This window comes from Metarhizium acridum (assembly GCF_019434415.1).
Source record: "Metarhizium acridum strain ARSEF 324 chromosome Unknown scaffold_1, whole genome shotgun sequence".
In the NCBI taxonomy this organism is placed as follows: domain Eukaryota; kingdom Fungi; phylum Ascomycota; class Sordariomycetes; order Hypocreales; family Clavicipitaceae; genus Metarhizium; species Metarhizium acridum.
Genome location: NW_027094015.1, coordinates 6,182,683 through 6,201,898, shown reverse-complemented (window position 1 = coordinate 6,201,898; position 19,216 = coordinate 6,182,683). Strand labels below are relative to the sequence as shown.

At 55.3% G+C, this 19,216-nt stretch overlaps 11 protein-coding genes across 11 annotated transcripts; 6 read left to right on the top strand and 5 right to left on the bottom strand.

The window, feature by feature from the left end:
* Positions 1 to 702: 702 nt before the first annotated feature.
* Positions 703 to 1,996, top strand: J3458_001938 (uncharacterized protein; the record flags this gene model as incomplete). Its single annotated transcript, XM_066117004.1, has 5 exons — positions 703 to 792; positions 863 to 1,034; positions 1,118 to 1,315; positions 1,365 to 1,557; positions 1,618 to 1,996. The coding sequence occupies 5 exons, from the start codon at positions 703 to 705 to the stop codon at positions 1,994 to 1,996; spliced, it is 1,032 nt and encodes a 343-aa protein (XP_065978892.1).
* A 118-nt stretch (positions 1,997 to 2,114) lies between these two features.
* Positions 2,115 to 3,542, top strand: J3458_001937 (uncharacterized protein; the record flags this gene model as incomplete). The annotated part of the gene is made up of 2 exons (XM_066117003.1): positions 2,115 to 3,140; positions 3,522 to 3,542. 2 exons carry the CDS (start codon positions 2,115 to 2,117, stop codon positions 3,540 to 3,542), a joined length of 1,047 nt encoding a protein of 348 aa, XP_065978891.1.
* J3458_001936 (uncharacterized protein) lies at positions 3,473 to 5,185 on the bottom strand. Its single transcript, XM_007816573.2, has one exon. It carries the CDS (start codon positions 5,146 to 5,148, stop codon positions 3,742 to 3,744), a length of 1,407 nt encoding a protein of 468 aa, XP_007814764.1. The 5' UTR covers positions 5,149 to 5,185; the 3' UTR covers positions 3,473 to 3,741.
* On the bottom strand, positions 5,177 to 7,682 carry TRM1_1 (RNA methyltransferase tRNA(m5U54)methyltransferase). The gene has a single exon (XM_007816572.2). The coding sequence runs from the start codon at positions 7,588 to 7,590 to the stop codon at positions 5,497 to 5,499; it is 2,094 nt and encodes a 697-aa protein (XP_007814763.2). The 5' UTR covers positions 7,591 to 7,682; the 3' UTR covers positions 5,177 to 5,496.
* A 504-nt stretch (positions 7,683 to 8,186) lies between these two features.
* Positions 8,187 to 9,181, top strand: J3458_001934 (uncharacterized protein; the record flags this gene model as incomplete). The annotated part of the gene is made up of 1 exon (XM_007816571.2): positions 8,187 to 9,181. The coding sequence occupies exon 1, from the start codon at positions 8,297 to 8,299 to the stop codon at positions 9,179 to 9,181; it is 885 nt and encodes a 294-aa protein (XP_007814762.1). The 5' UTR covers positions 8,187 to 8,296.
* A 447-nt stretch (positions 9,182 to 9,628) lies between these two features.
* J3458_001932 (uncharacterized protein) lies at positions 9,629 to 13,395 on the bottom strand. The gene has a single exon (XM_066117002.1). The coding sequence runs from the start codon at positions 12,692 to 12,694 to the stop codon at positions 11,918 to 11,920; it is 777 nt and encodes a 258-aa protein (XP_065978890.1). The 5' UTR covers positions 12,695 to 13,395; the 3' UTR covers positions 9,629 to 11,917.
* On the top strand, positions 10,182 to 11,768 carry J3458_001933 (uncharacterized protein; the record flags this gene model as incomplete). Its single annotated transcript, XM_007816570.2, has 1 exon — positions 10,182 to 11,768. The coding sequence occupies one exon, from the start codon at positions 10,182 to 10,184 to the stop codon at positions 11,766 to 11,768; it is 1,587 nt and encodes a 528-aa protein (XP_007814761.2).
* Positions 13,396 to 13,476: 81 nt separating the features above from the next.
* On the bottom strand, positions 13,477 to 14,421 carry J3458_001931 (uncharacterized protein; the record flags this gene model as incomplete). Its single annotated transcript, XM_007816568.2, has 1 exon — positions 13,477 to 14,421. The coding sequence occupies one exon, from the start codon at positions 14,419 to 14,421 to the stop codon at positions 13,477 to 13,479; it is 945 nt and encodes a 314-aa protein (XP_007814759.2).
* A 993-nt stretch (positions 14,422 to 15,414) lies between these two features.
* On the top strand, positions 15,415 to 15,591 carry J3458_001930 (uncharacterized protein; the record flags this gene model as incomplete). The annotated part of the gene is made up of 1 exon (XM_066117001.1): positions 15,415 to 15,591. One exon carries the CDS (start codon positions 15,415 to 15,417, stop codon positions 15,589 to 15,591), a length of 177 nt encoding a protein of 58 aa, XP_065978889.1.
* Positions 15,592 to 15,762: 171 nt separating this feature from the next.
* SPO7_1 (Nem1-Spo7 phosphatase regulatory subunit) lies at positions 15,763 to 16,611 on the bottom strand (the record flags this gene model as incomplete). Its single annotated transcript, XM_007816567.2, has 1 exon — positions 15,763 to 16,611. One exon carries the CDS (start codon positions 16,609 to 16,611, stop codon positions 15,763 to 15,765), a length of 849 nt encoding a protein of 282 aa, XP_007814758.2.
* A 2,057-nt stretch (positions 16,612 to 18,668) lies between these two features.
* J3458_001928 (uncharacterized protein) lies at positions 18,669 to 19,199 on the top strand (the record flags this gene model as incomplete). The annotated part of the gene is made up of 1 exon (XM_007816566.2): positions 18,669 to 19,199. One exon carries the CDS (start codon positions 18,669 to 18,671, stop codon positions 19,197 to 19,199), a length of 531 nt encoding a protein of 176 aa, XP_007814757.2.
* Positions 19,200 to 19,216: the final 17 nt, after the last annotated feature.

Here is a 19,216-nt window from a genome sequence, read left to right as displayed (position 1 = left end):
CGCGACTCGTGAAACAGACAATTAATCAATTGCCATGGGCAACGGTCTGTGGCTGCAGCCAAACAGCACGAGGCCGGCAGCGTTTGACCGAGTCGAAGTAATCCATGAGATTGCATCATTTTTTTTACCATTTTTTTCTTTCTTTCAAACAGTCCTCTGGGCGTCTGTGCCTATGCTTTGCAAATCGGCCAATCTCTGTGTACCATGTTTTTATTGTATTTCGGTCAAGCAGCTTTGCGATATGTGGAGACGACTTTCCCGATCTGGCTTCGGCGTGAGTCACGACGCACGAGCCGGCTTGTGACCAAATTACATGGTGCCGAATTTCTCAGGAGATGGCTTCAGACTGCACCACATCTACTCCGTATGCCGAGCAGACTCATGCCATGAGATGGAGGGGCGGCAGCGCCATCTGAAGCTGGAAAGTCGGGGTCCCAACGTCGCTTTGTCCACGTTTTTGGCGTTCCATTCCAGTGCTTCGACGGCCGTCGAGTGGCTGCATGTGCTCTCAAACTGGAAGATTGAAGAGTGACTTCTCTGTATAAAGCATCTTGCCCTCGACAACTTGCAAATTGCATTCCGCACCCACAGCCGCTTCATGAAGCCTCTGCTTCCCTTGCACATATTTATTGTAACTTGATTCATACACTTGTGTGTCCTCACCGGCCGCGCTTCTTTTTCTTTTTTTCCCCTTGGAACAAAATGACGTCCATGACAGCGGAATCTGCCACCACCATCCTCTGCACCGCCAAGCAGACGCGATTCCACATCGACTCGCCCAACTACCGAGAGGTATTCTTCTGCTCTCTTCAACTTGACGCTACGAGCATTATCGTCGTCCTTCTGCTGACCCCTTTCAAAGCTCGACGTTCAAGGTCTGCACATCCTCGTCACATCAGGCCAACAGGCGTCATCCACCGCAAAGGCCAAGTCCAAGCGCTCCGACGGTCTTGAGATTTTGTCCAATGCAAAGCTCCTCCTGAAAGAAGGACAGAGATATGCACTCGTCGGCCGTAACGGGACTGGAAAGTCCAGTACGCTTCCATCCCTTCCGCCCTCCTTTTGCCGCCCAGCTAGCATGGCCACCCGTCCACTAACCATTCACCCTTGTGCACAGCGCTGCTCAGGGCCATTGCGGACAAGCTCATTCCTGGCATCCCTGAAGGCACCAGAATTGCTATCCTGCAGCAGACGAAGCTGACGGACGATGACGGTGATGAAAAGTCTGGCGAGGTCCGTAATGCGGAAGCCAGTGTGCTCCAGGAGGTCATTGATCGGGCGACGGCGAGAGATGCCATCGAGCAGGAGATTAAAGGTTAGCTCTTGAGGTCCCGTAAAATGGCTGTTTGCTAAAGACCCCTCAGCTCTTTCCGACGGTGTTGATGCCTCTGATCCATTCGGGCCTGTACGAGCCCTGCGGTCCCTCAAGCATCATCGTTTGCAAAAGCGCCTCTTTCGCATGGACAAAGAGGCCAGGCTGAGAAGTGGTGCTCGAGGCATGCAGGCCAGAAAAGACCTCGTGGCTTTTGAAAAGGTCGTTGCCGATTCGGTTACCGTGTACGCTTCATGAGATTCCGCATGTGAACAAAATCGGCGCAATCTAACTTTTGTGCTCAGAATCAACCAGTCAAGCGACGAAATCTCACCCGAAACACTGCAGGCAGAAACACAGGAAGCCGCAGACATGCTTGCCGAGCTCCAGATACAGGTCGAACCGTCACGTATCGCACAAATCGAGACCAGGGCCAGAACCATCATGACAGGCCTCGGGTTCACCGAGGATCGCATGTGCAAGCCCATCTCCAGCATGTCTGGGGGCTGGCACATGCGAGCAGCTCTGGCAACGGCTCTGCTGCAAGACGCCGACATCTTGATTCTCGACGAACCGACCAACTTTCTTGACCTGCTGGGCATTGTGTGGCTGCAGCGCTATCTGCAGAATCTTGCGGAAGGGGACCGGCCCCCCCACCGTCATCATCGTATCGCACGACCGTGACTTCATCTCCGTCTGCACCGACTTGGTGATCCTCAAGGAGAAGCAGCTCACCTATTTCCACGGCGACTTGCCAACATACGAAGCCTCCCAGGCGGAACGCAAGCTGTGGCTCAAGAAGATGAAGGCGGCGCAGGCTAAGCAGCGGGCACACATGGAGAAGACGATTGCGCAAAACATCAAGGCCGGCAAGGCCAACGACGACCAGAACAAGATCCGCCAGGCAAAGTCGCGCCAGAAGAAGCTCGACGACCGCATGGGCATGCAGGTCAGCGCCAAGGGGCACCGCTTCAAGCTCAACCGCGACATGGTAGGATACTTCCACACGGCTCGCGAGGACATCGACACCCCCCCGGAAGAACGTCCCGTCGTCATCACCCTGCCGGAACCTCCGGACCTGCGGTTCCCCGGCTCCCTCCTGTCCCTCGATAACGCCTCGTACCGCTACGGCCCGAGGCTGCCCCCGGTCGTCGACGGCATCAATCTCACCGTCGGCATGGGCGACCGCATCGGCATCCTCGGCCTCAACGGCTGCGGCAAAACCACCCTCATAAAGATGCTCGTTGAGGAAACCCGCCCTACAACCGGCAGCGTTACCACGCACCCGCGCCTGAAGCTGGGCTACTACTCGCAACATACCGTCGAGGCCATCAAAGCCGTGGGCAGGGAGGATCCCGCCCTGACAGCCCTGGGGCTCCTCACCCGCGAGGTCGACGGCCAAATGAGCGAGGGTGAGATTCGCGGCCTGCTAGGTGAGCTTGGTCTCCCCGGCCGCGTCGCCTCGGACACGCCCGTGTGCAAGCTCTCTGGAGGACAGCTGGTGAGGTGCGAGCTTGCCCGCTTGTTCTGGAAGCATCCTCACTGCTTGATTCTCGACGAGGTCACCACCCATCTGGACTACGAGACGGTGACGGCGCTGCGAATCGCACTGAATAGCTGGGATGGTGCCGTCGTGCTGGTGAGTCACGACAGATGGTTTATGAGGGGTGCCGTAGAGGGCAACCTGGATGACGACGGGGATGATAGCGAGCAGAGTGACGAGGAGGAGGCGGCGCCGCGGAGGAGGTTTATGTACAGGTTGAAGGGGGGCAGCATGACGCCGCTGGAGGGTGGTGTCGAGGAATTTGAGAAGTCGATGGAGAAGAGGGTGAATAAACTAATTGTGCAGTGAGAAGTTGGGCTGGGCAACCTTTTTTTTTTTTTTTTTTTTTTTTTTTTTTTTTTTTTTTTTTGATCCTGCATAGTTGCTGCATAGTTGCTGCTGGGAGGGAGAGAAGCCAGCAATATTGACTTGGGATGCAAAATGCCAGTTATCACGAACATTGTTAGTCGTCATTGTACAATGACGTTCTCGCAAGTTGGCTAATTATGTGACACAATCAAAATATCTTGCATTCAACAAACATACCTGTTGTATCAAATTTCCAATGGTATTCTCATAAGCTGGCCGTTTAAGCGAGGCCAAACACATTGTATCTGCGAATATACACATTATACCTTCATTTTTACGCTAATATATTCTCCCAAGTTGGCCGACTGCGTGACATAAAATGCCTCGCTTCACGAATGTACATGTCATTTTGAATTTTGGACCATGATACTCTCGCAAGTTGGCTAACAAAGTGAAGCAAAATACCTCTGCATCCACAAACAATCACACGGAGAATCCCTTCAGGCATCGCAATTCGTCCGTCCATGTTGCGTACATCTACGCCGTACCGTCTACCATCTACAACAGCAAAAAAGCATCAAGCGCGAGCCCTTTCATCAACCAAGATCCGAAGCAACGCTCTACTCGCCCTCGCCACGCTCATCCCCCCGCCCCTCGCGACCTGCACAATCGTCCCGTCGACGCAAAACACTCTCCATCTCTCGTCGTCCTCGTCACTCACAACCCTCACCTCCCCGACCTCTTCGTACCGCACCCTCTCGCCATCGTCCCACTCCACGTCCACGTGCCTGCCCCCGTCGTACGCCTTCGCCATGGCCTCCAGGGCCCTGTCGCCGCTCACCGCCCCGAAGTGCACCAGACGCAGCTTTCCATCCAGCGGCTTCGAAGCGGGCGAAATCGTGAAGCCGCTCTCCAAATTCGACACCATCGACACCAGTATGTACCCGTGCGTCTCGTGCGGATCCCTCTCAAACTTGTCCTCGGAGGCGGCGGGAGCAGGAGGCCGCACGTCCAGGCTGGCTTTGTACGGGTGGGAGAGCTTGAGCAGTTCCTGTGCGACCATGCCGAACCGTTTTGCCCCGTGCGCGCGGTATGCCGGCGTGTCGCTCTCGTAGACGATGCTCGCGTGGAGGCCGTGGCTCGCCACGATTGCGCCGTAGAGCGAAGTGACGTGTTGCCGGTGCGGGAGCTGCAAGGCGGCCTGGTTGCCGCCGCCGGCGTGGGTGACGATTTGCGAGCCCGGCGTGAATTTCGCCTCGAACACGGGCAGATTCGCCGCCACGCCGAAAAAGAGCGTGCGCAGGGCGAGGACGAGCGGCGTCGGCCCAGGCGTAGCCGCACACGGCTTGTGCAGGGAGTGGAATAGGGCATTTCCCGTGCCGAGGGGGAGCAACGCCATCAGCGGGAGCGGTGCGTCGGGGGCGGGCTCGCGGCCATTGAGGAGGTCGACGACGCCTCCGTCGCCGCTGAGCAGGATGGTGGTCCTGGCGGCGGATGACTTGTCGATGGCCTTGGCGTATCGTCGGACGCTTTGGGCATCTTGCGTGACGACGAGGTTGTACTGCTCGACGATGGGTTGCGATGAGGCGGCTTGGAGGAGGGGCTGCAGCACGGCCTGCCAGAACGATTGCGCGCGTCCTGTGCCGGACTTTGTGGAAACAACAACGTCGACTTTGTTGCTGGGCGTGGGTTGTAGGTGAGGCGGAATGCCGTTGATGAGACGGCCGTTGCGAAGCTCTGCTGGTATCTCGTCGGCCTGGAGGAGGTCGAGCAGGAAGGGGCGTGACTGAGCATCAGCGTCCTCTCTCAGAACGCAAACGACGTAATTTGGCCGCTGGGCAGTGGAAAAGTCTATGGTGAAGAGAATCTCGTGAGTTGAGCCTCTTTCCTCGGCGTCATCAGAGTTTCTCCATGAGAGAGTCGCATCTGTGACTTGGAGGCTGTGAACCGACTTGGGAGTCGGATGCCCCGCGTTGAGAGACATGATGGCGGGGGTCGCAGGCGCAAGTGAGAAAAACGCCAGGAGATCACATGGACAGATGGAATTGATTGCAAGCACGGAGATGACAGTTTAGATGGATTGATTTGTGGTACAAGATAGGCACCCGAGTTGACGCATATTCCCTCCAACAAGCTCCAACACCCTGGATGTTGTTGGTAAGCACCAGACGCAAGCACAAGCACGTCAACAACCCCAGTGGGGCGGTGATCCCCAACTTCAGCACATGGCCTTTACATAATCCGCTAAATATCACGATGCTCTGCTAGTTGCCTTTACCGATGCCATGTTTCATTCCACTTCATATACAATACACAGTTATGGCGTCGACATTCAACCCTTGGCTCTTGTCATGGGGCCCCAATATTTGTGAGGGTTGACCTGGTACCTCATGTACCGAGTGCCTTTCTGACGACCAAGCTGTATCAAAGCGTCGTCAAATACAAGCGTTTTTCGCAACTCTTCTTCAGTCAGCGGCTCTTTCTTTTCCCCGCCATTCCCCTCTGCCTCGGTCTTTTCCAGCGCCTTCTCGTCCTTTTGCTGTTGTTGTTGCTGTTGTTGTTGCTGTTGCTGTTGCTGTTCGGTGCCCTCCATCTTGGTGTCGATGCTATCTGGCCCTTTGCTATCCTCCGACTTTGCATTTTCGTGTCCGACAATTCCAGCATCATAGAGAATCTTCCACCCAGGCATGGACTCCTTGAATTTGGACACTTTGACTGGCGACTTTTGCCTGATCCACTCTGTCAGAATCCACCAAATAGTTGACCATGGCGCGTCTGTCTTGATGCTGCCTGGGCGGCAGTGGCTTCTGCCCACTTGATAGCCCAGATGCATGAGTGCGCCTCGAAACATGTCATCAGTCGGGGTGGAGCACGATAAAATGCTCGAGACCTTTCCAGGGATAAAGAAGAATGGGGTGTGATCAACGACTGCAGCTTCTGCGTCTTTAGGGTCAACATCCGTGGGCAGTTCAGGTCCTGGGATGTACTCCTCCAAGGCAGTCCGCAACATGCCCTCCACACGAGACAAAGTTCCATATGTCTCGGGAGACGCCTTGGGTATTTCGTCTAGCATACGGTGAATAAAGTCCTGGTTATGGATCCTACCGCCATACATGGGTCCGCTGACGTGCATCTTGAAGCCGCAATGCTGGCAAAGGCGATCAGTGCTCGGGCCTTGAGCCATTGTGTGCTTGTAGAAGGATCCGTTTCCCTTTTTATTGGGGAAAGGCCGGCTCTTGAGGATAGGTTGTGTCTCCCAAGAACCGCAACCTTGGTCGCAACTGTACACCAACATGGTTTTCGCCCCCAGAAATTTGACTGCCGACGGTGATCTCGTGACTTTGATGAAAACCTTTGTGTAGAAATCAATCGATAGCGACAGCATAGGCTCGATTGCGATACCATATCGCGCTCCGGAAGTTGCGACGGCGTTCAAGATGAGGCGTAAGGCTGCTTCGTGGGAATGCATTCCTTTGACAGGGACACCGCCGTACAAGGAAAAAGTTTTTTCGCAATAGCTGTGGCCGGCCCAGACAGCACTGTCTGTGCAAGTGATGACAAGCAGGCCACCGTCATCACGAACAGACTGGATAGCGGCGTCGAAAAACGGAGCAGCTGTTCCATACGGGTCGAGGTCGATGACATCGAACTTGTGTGATCTGCTAGGGTTACCGCGTTTATCTCTTCTGGAAAGATCTGTCGCAATAGATCGGTACATGAGGGCTAGGGCGTCATCATTGGTGACGGTAAGTTTATCCGCTACACCATTGTGATCGGCATTGACTGCTATTGATTGCGCAGCAGAGGCAGACAAGTCATTGGCGGTAACGGATGTAACAAAAGGAATCTCCAGGGCATATCTCAAAGCTCTTAAGCCTGATGCTGATAACGCGTCAAGTATCTTGAATGAAGGCTTGTACGTGTGGCCATTTTCCTCCTTTTCTTTCTCTAGCTGCCGCTGCTCCGTGGCTTGTGTGGTCGCTTCTTCGTTGTCTTGTTCTATCTCATCTCGCTTTCGCTTCTTGCCTTGTTTTACATTTTTTGAGTTGAAATTTTCAACTCGCTTCTCCAATAGCATCTCCCCATACACCCTGACTACCAGCGTCGATAAGTCACGATTGTACTGCTGTATTGGATTGTAGAAGACTTGCTGTTCCTCAGCCGTGTCTTGGCCGGCTTTCGCTTCATGGGGAACCAAAATCGTAGCCTTTCCCTCAGTGATGGTTTTGAATTGCTTACCATCGCGCTCAATGGTCTGCACTAGGGGCGCTTCGTCCGCCATCATTGGTGAGGTCGACGATATTGTCCTGGAAAGCAGCGGTGGAAGCAGGTGACGCGACCGTGTGAGCGTCATGCGATAGGCAGATGTAAGCCCCTTCAGTCTATGGCTGATATTGGCGCGCAAGATAAAACCGAGACGCCGCATGCAGGCAGGTTGTTTGAATTAGGCGACCCAGCAGCAAGTTTTGATAGAATTATCGATTGAAGCTATTCTCAGCTGCTGTTACCAAATTTTTGGAATTCTGCCGTTGTCGAAATCAGAGCGGTGAGGGGAAACTTGCTTGAGCTTCTCTGCCTGTCATCCCCACTAGCTAGCTGTTCGGTCTAGAATCTAGAAGCACCCCCACCTGCAGCCAAGGACGCTAACATCCAATTTGATGCTGCAAAAGTTGTTCAACTCATGTCTTATTACAAGTTCTCCGTACAGGCTACTATATCATGTTTTCATACCGATGCAGCGAGCCACGTCCTCGTATCTGTGTATGTTTATATAGACTTTTATGGCTGAACATTGCAACAGTAATCAGCCTAGTCATGGCTGCCCCTTGCGCAATTCTGACTCCTGAGGCCGCGCTCAGTGCTCCAGACCGCACCTTCCCAAATTTGAATGCCATTAAATGACTTTCAGGAAGGCACAGTCGGCAATCTGGGAAAGAGGGCACTGGGCTCGCTGGATTTTTATCAACGCCCGTACTCAAGCATCAGAAGTCTCGAGTTTGAAACCCAACATCAGCAGTCCTTCGTTCCATATTTCAGGGCCGAGGAATATTGTTATCCTAAATTGTTATTTTTATGTCCCTGCATTCAAGATACCCATTGTGGCATTTATCCTAGACGATTAAACCCGCAAAATGGCCAGCAAAGGCAAAAGTGGCGTCACGTCCACTGATGTCCCTGTTATCCCTCCAATTCCCCTTTCTGTCCCAGTTCAAGGTAGTAGAGGTAATAATCCTCGTAAGGATCCTTCCGAGGGCAAGAACAGAAAGGGCGTACCAACAAACCTCGATCCTTCTCTCCCCATTACTCACGATCCAAACGCTCATCAAAAGATTGTTCGTCACCGGTTTCTTTGCTCCACAGAGTGGACAGTCATTGCCAACGGCATTGGCGGACTAAAAGATGGTGAAAGCCACCAGCCGGCCCATCCTACACATTGGCTATGGCCACCCCTTGGCATGCCTCGAGGGCTGTATCGCGAGGTTGTTGCTCATAAATATCGGTTTTATGTCCTATTCCACATCACCAGTGTTCTCCGATGGATGCTCATGGTCGTTCAGCTTCTGCTTGGAGCGGCCCTGACTGCTCTGGGTGCCATGTCCCTGGTAAATGGAACGCCTATTACAATTCTCGCCGCTGTCAACACCGCGATGGCTGGGTTCCTTGCAATTCTGCACAACAGTGGTCTTCCAGACCGATACCGGAACGACATGGCAGAGTTTGAAGAAATCGAAGATCACATCAAGGAAGTACTAAACTCAAGAATCGCTCCCGCCGGTCAGACTGCGGAGCAAATTCTTGCCGAGTTTTTTGACCTGTATCGCGAAGCCAAGTCAACAGTTGCAGTGAACATGCCCGCGAATTATGCCTCAAAACAAATGCTTTCGCCCGAAAAGCAGATTAATATTAAGGGAAGCCTTAATCCAGGACCAGGAACGGGACCAGTTCCAGCGAATAGAAATGCCAATGGGTCTTATGCCAATGTCCACTCTGGCGCGGATAACGGCGCCCCATCATAATTGACGTAAGTTTGCTAGCGACTAAGTGGCTCGTCCACTTAGTCGCTGACGGGTACGTCTTTCCAATGTTCCCATCGTCACAAACACATCCCTGCAGGGCGATGGCACTAACGGCATCGAAAAGAACTATCAAACCATCACTCTTCTCCAACGCCGAGTTTGCTGTTGTCCTTGTTGGGTGAATGGTGCGCCCCTTTCACCAGATCGCCGTACACCATAATATTGATAGATTGCCTCTACGATAATACCTGTACGGTGTGGAAAACCCAGCGAAAACGAGGGCAGTCATCCAGGACAAAAGGACACGACTCTGGGCATAATCTTAATCCTCCTTTTGTACTCCGCCCATGCCCGTGTACTCTGTCGCAAGGTATCCACGGCGGGACTTTTAACCTGTTTATTGAAAAATTTTGCGACACGATATGCATGAGAAAAGCGGCATGGTGAGGGATTTGCAGGCACAGTGGCTGATTTTCGGTCATTGTTGGCACGAGTTCGACTGATCTGCCATCTCCCATGACCAGGGGCTTGTCGAGAACCAGCAAGGATCTGCCTCACGTCCCACACCCACAGGCTACCCACCTAGGTACCCGGTCGGTTTCATGTATTTGGTTTGCTGTTTGTCTGGCCACTGTTGGCTCTTCCGTCCACGACAAGGTGTACAAGCTGTACTTTGTAACTTACATGGAGAGGAATGAAGGAGGAGGGTCCTCGCGCATCACTTTAATACTTGTCTGTTTAAAAGGGATAGCTGTCCCGTATGCACCAGCCGTCATCTGTTTCTCCTACTAGCTACTACCTAGTTAGGTAGTCAAAAAAGCAGCGTTGCGTTGTTCAACAGAGCACGCTCAAGCCAGTCTGTTGCCGCGGTCTCATGTCATGACGAGCTGTTTGTGGCCTTGACCCCGTCACTATGTATTTGGTTCAGTCATAGGTCCCTTTTCTTCCCTCAGCTTCATCCGATTTTGCAGACCGGCGCTGCTTTTTTGCTGGAACCACCATGTTGCTTTCCAAAGGCATGCCAGTACTCCAAGTGAGACTTATCTACCTGCTATTAACTGCAGTAACTGTTGGTTTCCTATTTCATGCCACAAGACTTCATCGACAAGGGCGGACCCTTACGGTTGATGTGCCGGACACGACTCCAGTTGGGGGTCTCTTGCCAGAGGAAGAATATCTCGAGAGGCTCATTGACCGCTATGTACTCACCAACTTGACGAGATGGCAAGCTTGGAGAGTGCAAACCTCTGACAAGTCCTTGACCGTGGGTTCAATTACCGATGTACACACAGACTTTCAGCCACACTGGGATACGTCGAAAGTCATCGATGTCAGCAACCCGAGCCCTACCGATTTGCGCGCGTCAAAGGGATGGGAGCTCGCAACTCACGCCGACGGGGCACAGGACAGACTGTACGCATCAACGCTCATGTTCGGCGTATCCACCACGTATAAACGAATCGTTGAAAATGACCGGGCTATCGTGCGAGCATGGCAACGTTGGTTGACCAAGGGCGACGGAACCACCAACGGCGCCACCCTAGTTCTCATGCTTGACAATGCCACCGAGGAACAACTTGATGAGATAGACAAGGAGCTTGAAGAAATGGGTGTTGACGTGTACACGACTTCAACCTCGGAGCCCACATCTAAAAGCCGAAGATATTACGAATTGATTCGGGTCATGAAATCATATGGTGCCACCATCGCCGCAAGTGGCCAAGAGAAGCATTGGTTCGCAGTCATAGAAGACACAGTCTTTTTCCCGAGTCTATCCCATCTCCAAGAACGGCTTTCAACTTACGATTTCAGCAAGAAGTTGTATCTCGGTATCCCTAGTGAAAAGATGAGCTGGCGTCAAGACGGCGAATCTGTCGCAACATACGGTGGAGGCGCGATATTCTTGACCAAGCGCGCTGTATCTCTGATTCCCAAGCTACCTTGCATGAGAATCGATGCAGCCGCTAAGCCGCCCTTCCATGGACAGAGATGGGATGCCATGTTGAGGCGGTGTCTTGAGAAGCAGGCAGGCGTTGACATGCATGTCATTCAGGCATTCTACCCACCGCGCGATAGTCATGAACCCCGTCTCGAGGGCCAAGAGACTGGCATGCGACCGCTTTTGCTCCACGACTACGAATACCGACACCACCTCGATGTGGGCATGGCACACTTGGTGACTGACGCGTGTGGCGAGGCATGCTTCATGCACCAATATTTATTCCACGACAACTGGGTCATCACCAACGGCGTGTCGATAAGCCACCACCCGAATGGGCTCAGTCACCGCCACCGCCACAGTGCCGTAGTGAAGGGAGAATTGTTCAAAGATACCCAGAAGACTCCTGTTTCTGATCAAATAGTCATCGACGAAGACGAAGTTGATAGAAAGTCGTTGAACAGGACAGGGCGCCGGGGGGAGGTATGGGGACTGTTGGATTCAGTAAAGGCTTCCGACGGAACAGTATGGCAAGCTTATGTGAAGAGAGGAGTGAGGTCGTCCACGAACAAGGACAAGAAAGGGTCAGCCGGACTAAAGGAACTCGATTCCATTATTGTCCTGATTTGGGAAAAGAAACAGCGTTAGCTACCTTTTTTGGTTGCCACTGGCGTTTTGGACGGGGGTTAATAACAGCTGGCCTGGGAGTGTTTTTTTTTATGATTTTGTTTTCAAATTGTTCTTGAGAGATTCCGAGGAATACAGGCCATTTGCTGTATGCAGCATATACCAATTAGTTACAACGTCATCTTGTTCTTCTGGATGTGGTTCCACTCGGCGGCCGTCAGCTCGTAGTACATTTCGCCGGCGGCATGGCCAGACTCATGATGCCTCAGGACTCCCTTGCCCCTCAAGCCCAGCTTGTCCTCGGCCAAGGCCAGCATGGGCGTATTCGTGGCCGCGGTGGTGACGGTGACGAGATCCAGCTGCGGACCGCCGGCGGCCACGGGCGTAAAGGCCCAGTCCACGGCCAACCTCATGGCCTCGGCCGCATAACCGTTGCCCCGGTACGCCTCGTCAACGACGACGCCCGCGTCGCCGGCGCGGACTCTGCCGCCGCGCCTCTCCCAGTCCTTGATGGCGCCGAAGCCCCCCAGGCCAATGACCCTGTCGCCCTCGCTGGTGAGCACCAGCACCATGTTCACCCTCCCCGGCCCGCCGACCACCTCGCCGTCGGGCCCGAGGACGGTGGGCACGGCGGCAGACTCTCGCTGCCCGGCAATGAGCTCCTCTGACCGCGACACGGAGACGCCGCCTGCCCAAGGGTCGGAGCTGCGCATGTCGGCCGTCAGGATGGCCGAGTGCCTGGGCGCGTCGCGCGGCTCGATGGTGCGCAGCGCAAGGGGCAGCGTCGGCGACTCGATGCGCGTGCAGAGGTGCTGCGCCTGCATTGTTTCAGAGGCTCTCGTGACAGACGGACGACGGAGATGGGAATAGGCCTTCTCTCCTGCGGGGATCTTGGTTGCGGGACGCAGGGATTTATTCTTGTTTGCGTCGGGGTCTCCGGGTGGCATGTTCCCACTGCTTTAAATAGAGGCAGGGGCCCTTTTGTCCGTGTCAGGATTTCATGCGCTACCCGAGTCTGTGTCTTCTTTTTTCCACGTATTCTGTGGGTTTCAGACGGTGGGTGGGTGAGCGAGCGTGGCCCTGGGGGATTCTGCGTAAAGTCTGCTTGATAAGCGGGATTCTTTGCATATGACGGGTGAGTTGGAAAGGCAGTTGAGGTACTCTGTATTAGAAACCGGAATTTTTTTTTTTTTTTTTTTTTTTTTTTTTTCAAGAGAAAAAAAAAAAAAAATGATTACTACATGGTGTGAGCAATATCACGTCGTTGGTTTCAAGTTTACATTGAAGCAACTGCCTGAATAGGCAATGCCACGGCGGCTTTGCGTCTGATTGGCTGGTTTGTGAGTCACAGAGTTGGGTGTCCAGTCATTTGTGCACGAGTGTGAGTGTCATGTACGGAGTAGAGCTGAGGCTGATTGGAGGACGGAGCGCCGATGGAGGATTTTCGTAGACTTGCTCGGGTCAGCAAAGGGCGTCGTCTGGAGTTTCGGCACCGTAGAGTCATGGCGGGTACGAATCTGAAAGCCCGGGCGTGGTGCAGGATGGGCTTGATGGTGGTGAGGGTTGACGACAAAACATGCCCACGTCCAACCTGAAATTGAAATGATGAATTAATACTACAAATTAGCTAATTTTTTCTAAAAGAATAATCAGACAATTACTGCCCCCTTGACTCGTCCGCGAAAACCCCCCGCATCCAAATACCCCGTCCGCTTTTCAACCGTGACCATCACCACCCACCCTCCAAGTAAACAGCCACGTAATCAACCTCCATGCTCGCGCCGTCGCCATCAAGAGTATCGTACGTGGGCGTCGTGGTGCCCGAGACGCCGTCGGGAAACCCGCCGCCAACAGCAACATTCAGCAAAATCATCTTGCTGTTGGCGACCAGGGCGTGCCACGCATCGGCGTCGTCGACATCCTCCTCCCACAGCGTCCACTGCACATCCCCGTCGACATACCAGCTCATGGACTCCTGGCCCCAGCCCGACCGGTCAACCTCCCAGGCAACCGTGTGCCAGGCCCCGCGCTCGTACGGGTCGGTGACGCGGGCAATGCCGCTTGGCTCGTCGCACGCGCCGCCCGGGTTCGCGCCGCAGTGGGCGGCGTGCCAGACCCTGCCGAGGCCGTTGACGCTCTCGAGTATGTCAACCTCCCCCACGGCCGGCCAGTTCTGGTAGTTGCCGCGGTAGTCGGAGCCCAGGGCCCAGAAGGCGGGCCAGATGCCGAGCGACCTGGCCTCGGGGTTGTCGCCCAGCCTGATGCCGGCCTCGACGCGGAGGCGCTCGCCGGCCGCGCAGGCAAAGTCCCAGCCGGCCGTCGTCTCGACGCGCGACGAGGTCCACGAGCCGTCGTCGCCGCGCACCGGCGTCATCTTGAGCGTGCAGTCGGCCGTGATGCGGACGTTCTGCCAGTCGTCCGTGTACGTCTCGACCTCGCCGGTGCCCCATTGCGCGGGCCCCCCGTCGTACTGCGTGCCCAGGTCGACGGCCCATCTCGACGCGTCCGGCAGCGATCCCTCGCTGTCGCAAAAGTCGTCGTAGAAGATGCAGTTGGAGAACCCCGCGGGCACGCGCGCCGCCTTGACGGCCCTGCTGTTGCTGGCTGGCGCCTTGCGCGCGCACAAGGCGAGCTGTGCGAATATCGCCACGACAGAGGCGACGTGGCCCAGCATGACTGACGACCAAGGTGTGAAGAAGCGTGGCAAAAGAGCGACTAGGTGAGTGCGTTTACAAGTTCGAAAAAAAAGAAAGTCATTGATGGCAGAATACACCAAGGCCAGCGGCCGGGCGTTGAAATACTTTGCAGTTGCGCCGTGGGGAGACTTTGGAATGCCACATGCAGGTATTCCAACAACACCAACACCGTCCATGTGCGTCCCGTTCGGGGCGGCCCCTTTTCCATCACCATGCCATCCGGCCTTATTTCCATCCAAGCATAGCCGGCCGAGACTCTCATTGGCTACAATGCCCCGAACTGGCCAAGAACATGGCGCTCCCGCGGTATGGGGGTGTCTTGCTGGCTCGCCTTTTCAAGCCTTTTTCCCCGTCCGCACATGGGGGTGCAGTAAACTCGCAAAGGTCCGCCTGATTGGTCCGCTGGGCAATCTGTTGATGATATTAGTGCGAGACATGGCGGGACACACCGATACGCCATGCGTGTGTCCGAGGTGCAAAGCCTTCAAATGTTGGGACGCCGTTGCTGTGACAGTGCAACCAGACGCAACTGTGATGATTCACCGACGAGCCCCGAACTCGGCCTCGTACAACCGCATCCACAGCCTACACAAGGTCCCCCATACCAAACTTTCCTCGTTGCCAAAGAGATCAGTCTCTCGTGGGGCTCACGCAGGTTTTGGCCTTTCTAATCAGCTTTCCGAGACAAGATCAACAAGGGAGTATCATCTCTTGAAATCCTAGCCAGGATGCATACGACGCAGGGATATCAACAGACTGCCAAGTGGAATTCTCTGACATGAACAAGCATAAGCACAATACGCCAGACAGCAAAGGTCAAATGTCAAAATTTCATATTCTTACATCAGCATCAAGTACAACACATTCCCTATGAACCCGTCTTCCCTGGTTCCGGAGAGCCCCTCCCAGACTTTTGTGCCGCACTGCGCAAAACCCGTCCACTGCCCTCAGCAGAAGAGCCCTCAGTAGAAATGGTGGCCTCCTTTGTCAGGGGCGACGGTGCTTCTGGCGTGACTGAGCGGGAGTCTGTCCCAGACCGTTTCGACTTGGACATGGAAATAGACGATGGCTTCTTCCGGCGCTTTTCCGACGCGGAGCTAGGACGGCGGCCGAGCTGGCCATCGTCCAAGTCCAGTGTGGGTGTTTGACTTCGGGACGAGCTTGTTGACGGACGGCGCACGCTGCCGCCGCGGTTCCTCCGTACTTTCTCGCTGCTCGAGTGGCGGTGCAGAGTCTTGTGTGACTGTGGTTTGCGCTGCGGAGTTTGCCTCCACGGTAGCCACCACAACCAACCGTATGTCTGCTTGGCCATGCTGCGATCATTGTTGCTTGACCTTTTTGCGTAACAGTGCGCGTCGCTCGTTTTCCCTCTCCCAGTATTCGGTGCGATATAGTTCCCAGTTTTCTCGAAAGGTCGGCGAGAATGGCTTGGGTAGTAGGAGGAGCTTGACGTAGTCGCCTCCGGGGGCCAGGTCCTCCTCATGCCCACCCTTTTCCTCGTCGTCGTGTGGGAGTACCAGCATTGGATGGCCCTCAGCGGACAGCTGGAGCTCCTTTTCCGTCTCCCGCAGCAGCCAGGGCTCGACATGGCGGTATGAAGAGCTTGCCGTGTGCGAGAACAGGCCATACGTCAGGAAGAAACCAATTGTCGACAGAGCCTCGGCCCACCACGGACGACGTATGATGACAAGCTTGCAGTTGAAGCCACGCAGGCCCCTGTTTGATATTGCGAACCACCGGCGCGGCCAACGGATGCCGCGGTCCCAGATGCCGGTTCCCCAGACCAAAATGGCCGTGATGATGCCGCCCATAAAGCACACCTTCTGAGCACCTTCCAATGCCCAATAGATGGAGCCTCCAACGCCGCGGCCGTCCTCACGGGGGGCAAAGTACAGTTTGTAGCCAAAGAAGGCGACCCATAGCGTCAGCAGCATCAGGAAGAAGGTATGGTGGCGTCTTCTAGCCCGAAGTTCGAGGAATTGCGCTCGTAGGGAAGCCTCGAGAATGAGTAGGTTCAGGTAGACCATGGAGGGAGAGCTCGGCGCGTGGCTGAGAGGGTCGCCCTGCTTGCCACCGGCGGGTGCGATTGGGGTCGGGCCGGCGCTGGTCTTGATGTTTGCCACACCGACGGGCGCGCCCTTGACAATGGAATCGATGTCGTCGGCCATGGTTGCGGCGGTTGAGGCCAGTCGAGGCAGCACGTCGGCGCAGGAAGGAGCGTGGCTGTGGGGGAAAATTGCCGATGATTGAGGCTGGATCGCAGCCGATCAGCTGAGGCCATGTGCCATGCGGTCGCGAGGAGATGGGTGTCAACGAGAGGCACGAAATGATGAAGCCTGTGCTGCACGGCGACGAGGAGAGACGTAGTCGAGTCGACGTAGGATGCAAATGTTTTGAGTCGAACCAGTCAATACAAGTGGTGCTCTTGGTTAGTGCGGTCTGGTTAGCGCTGATACGGATACGCCTGGCGCGGCAAACCAGCCACGCAGCGTCACGAGCTAGGAACGTCATTCGCATTCTGCCTTTCAACGTTTACAGTGCACACCGCCCGCGCATGTGCAGCAGGTACGCAGGCAGGTACGTACCAGCCTTGAAAGTATCGCCGCATCGCCAATTGCACCTCCAAGTCCCGCCCACGTTAAAATGGGTTAAAATGTGTGTGTGCTAACGTCGTCATTTGGAGGCATTCAAGCATCAGTCTCGTCAATATAAACAATCCAAGCACCTATCCTCCCATCCCCGTCCATCCTACGCCATCCGTCATCGTCACCACCAACTCCGCGGGCAGCAGCTCACTTCACTGCCGGCAAATACGGACTTTTATTAGTCGTCGATCCATCTCAGCCGCAGCCACCGCAATAATCGGAACAGTCCGCCCGCTAATGCCTCCGGCCGCCTCATCAGGTTTGGTGTCATCGGTGTCCGGGCGGACCCAAAATCCGAAAGCCAAACGCTCAGGCCTGTTAACTCCGCCATTACAAACGCAGAACCGCATGCCGCACCATCCATCCCCAGAATTGAGCCCCTGCACAGGAGGAAAATCCTATTTTCGTCACTTGAAAGGGTGCCTGGGGGCCTGCTTGGATAAAAAGCATCCCCCCGCCCCCCACGCCCAGACAGCGGATGCTCCGGGCAATGCAAGTACTCCGACGACATCCACACGCTGCCACTGCGGTATTGCATCCATCACGGCTCACCCTCACTTCTTCTACTTCATTTCCGTTTTCGTCCTCGTCTTTCGACTCCTCCGCGGCATCTGTGTCACAGCCATCTTTCAACATGTCCAACGTCGAGGTTCCGGATAACCTGAAGCAGCAGAAGCCTGCGCGGGGAGGCCCGCCATCAGTGTACTTTCCTCTGGGTTACAAAGACGCCGCATATCAATGGGTGAGTATTTCTCTGTGCCCGCGCATATAGACATACCCGGCTGACCACTGATGATTTGCGCAGTGGACAAGTGTCACACCTACCATGGCAGAGCGCAACGTCCTCTCTCTAGTCCCTCACCTCAAAGAAGCCGTCGACAGTATCACCTCAACCTCAACCACGGGCACGCCCGATCCCTATGGGACCAGAACATGGCGCCGCTCACTCGTCCAGCTCTCCGGCAAGAACCGCGCCCTCAACGAAGTCTGCGTCGAGCGACAAGGCGAGCAAGTCGAAGAGACGCTCGTCATGGTCCACGGATACGGCGCCGGCCTGGGCTTCTTCTACAAGAACTTTGAGCCCATCACCCGCATCCCCGGCCTCAAGCTCTACGCCCTCGACATGCTGGGCATGGGCAACTCGTCAAGACCGCCCTTCAAGATCCACGCCAAGGACAAGGAGGAAAAGGTGAAGGAAGCGGAGAACTGGTTCATCGACGCGCTCGAAGAATGGCGCCAGGCCCGCAAGATCGAACGCTTCACTCTTCTCGGCCACTCACTGGGCGGCTACCTCGCCGTTTCCTACGCAATCAAGTACCCCGGGACACTTGAAGAAGCTCATCCTCGCATCTCCCGTCGGCATTCCCGAGGACCCATACGCCGTCAACGCCAACCTCCCCGAGCCCGAGGAATCAACGCTCCAAAACGAATTCACCCAGGACCAGCAATCCGTCACCCAAGGCCGCAAGACGGCCCCCGCCCCTCCCAACGGACAGGCAGCAAACGCCCCCAAGCGCCCTCTGCCAAACTGGCTCGTCTGGCTCTGGGACGCCAACATCTCCCCCTTCAGCATCGTCCGCATGGCCGGCCCGTTTGGCCCCCGCTTCGTGTCGGGCTGGAGCTCCCGCCGCTTCAACCACCTCCCCCCCGAGGAGGCCCAAGCCCTCCACGACTACTCCTTCTCCATATTCAAGCAAAAGGGCAGCGGCGAATACGCGCTGGCCTACATCCTCGCCCCCGGCGCGTACGCCCGCCGCCCCGTCATCAACCGCATCCACCAAGTCGGCCGCCAGCCCATCCCCCAGGCAGACGGCAGCGCCAAGGCCCTCAAGGAGACCGGCATCCCCATCGTCTTCATGTACGGCGAAAACGACTGGATGGACGTGGCAGGGGGCCTGGCAGCAGAGGAGAAGCTAAAGGAGGCCAAGCTCCGGGCCCTTCTCCACGGAACAGACGAGGAGAAGCGCAACGAGAACGGGAGCGTCAAGGTCGTCGTCATTCCCAAGGCCGGCCATCATTTGTATCTTGATAATCCCGACGATTTCAATAGTCTGTTAACGGAGGAGATGGAGGAGACCAAGGCTGCCGGGAAGAAGCGGCCCGTGCTATAGAAGAGATGGGAATAGCG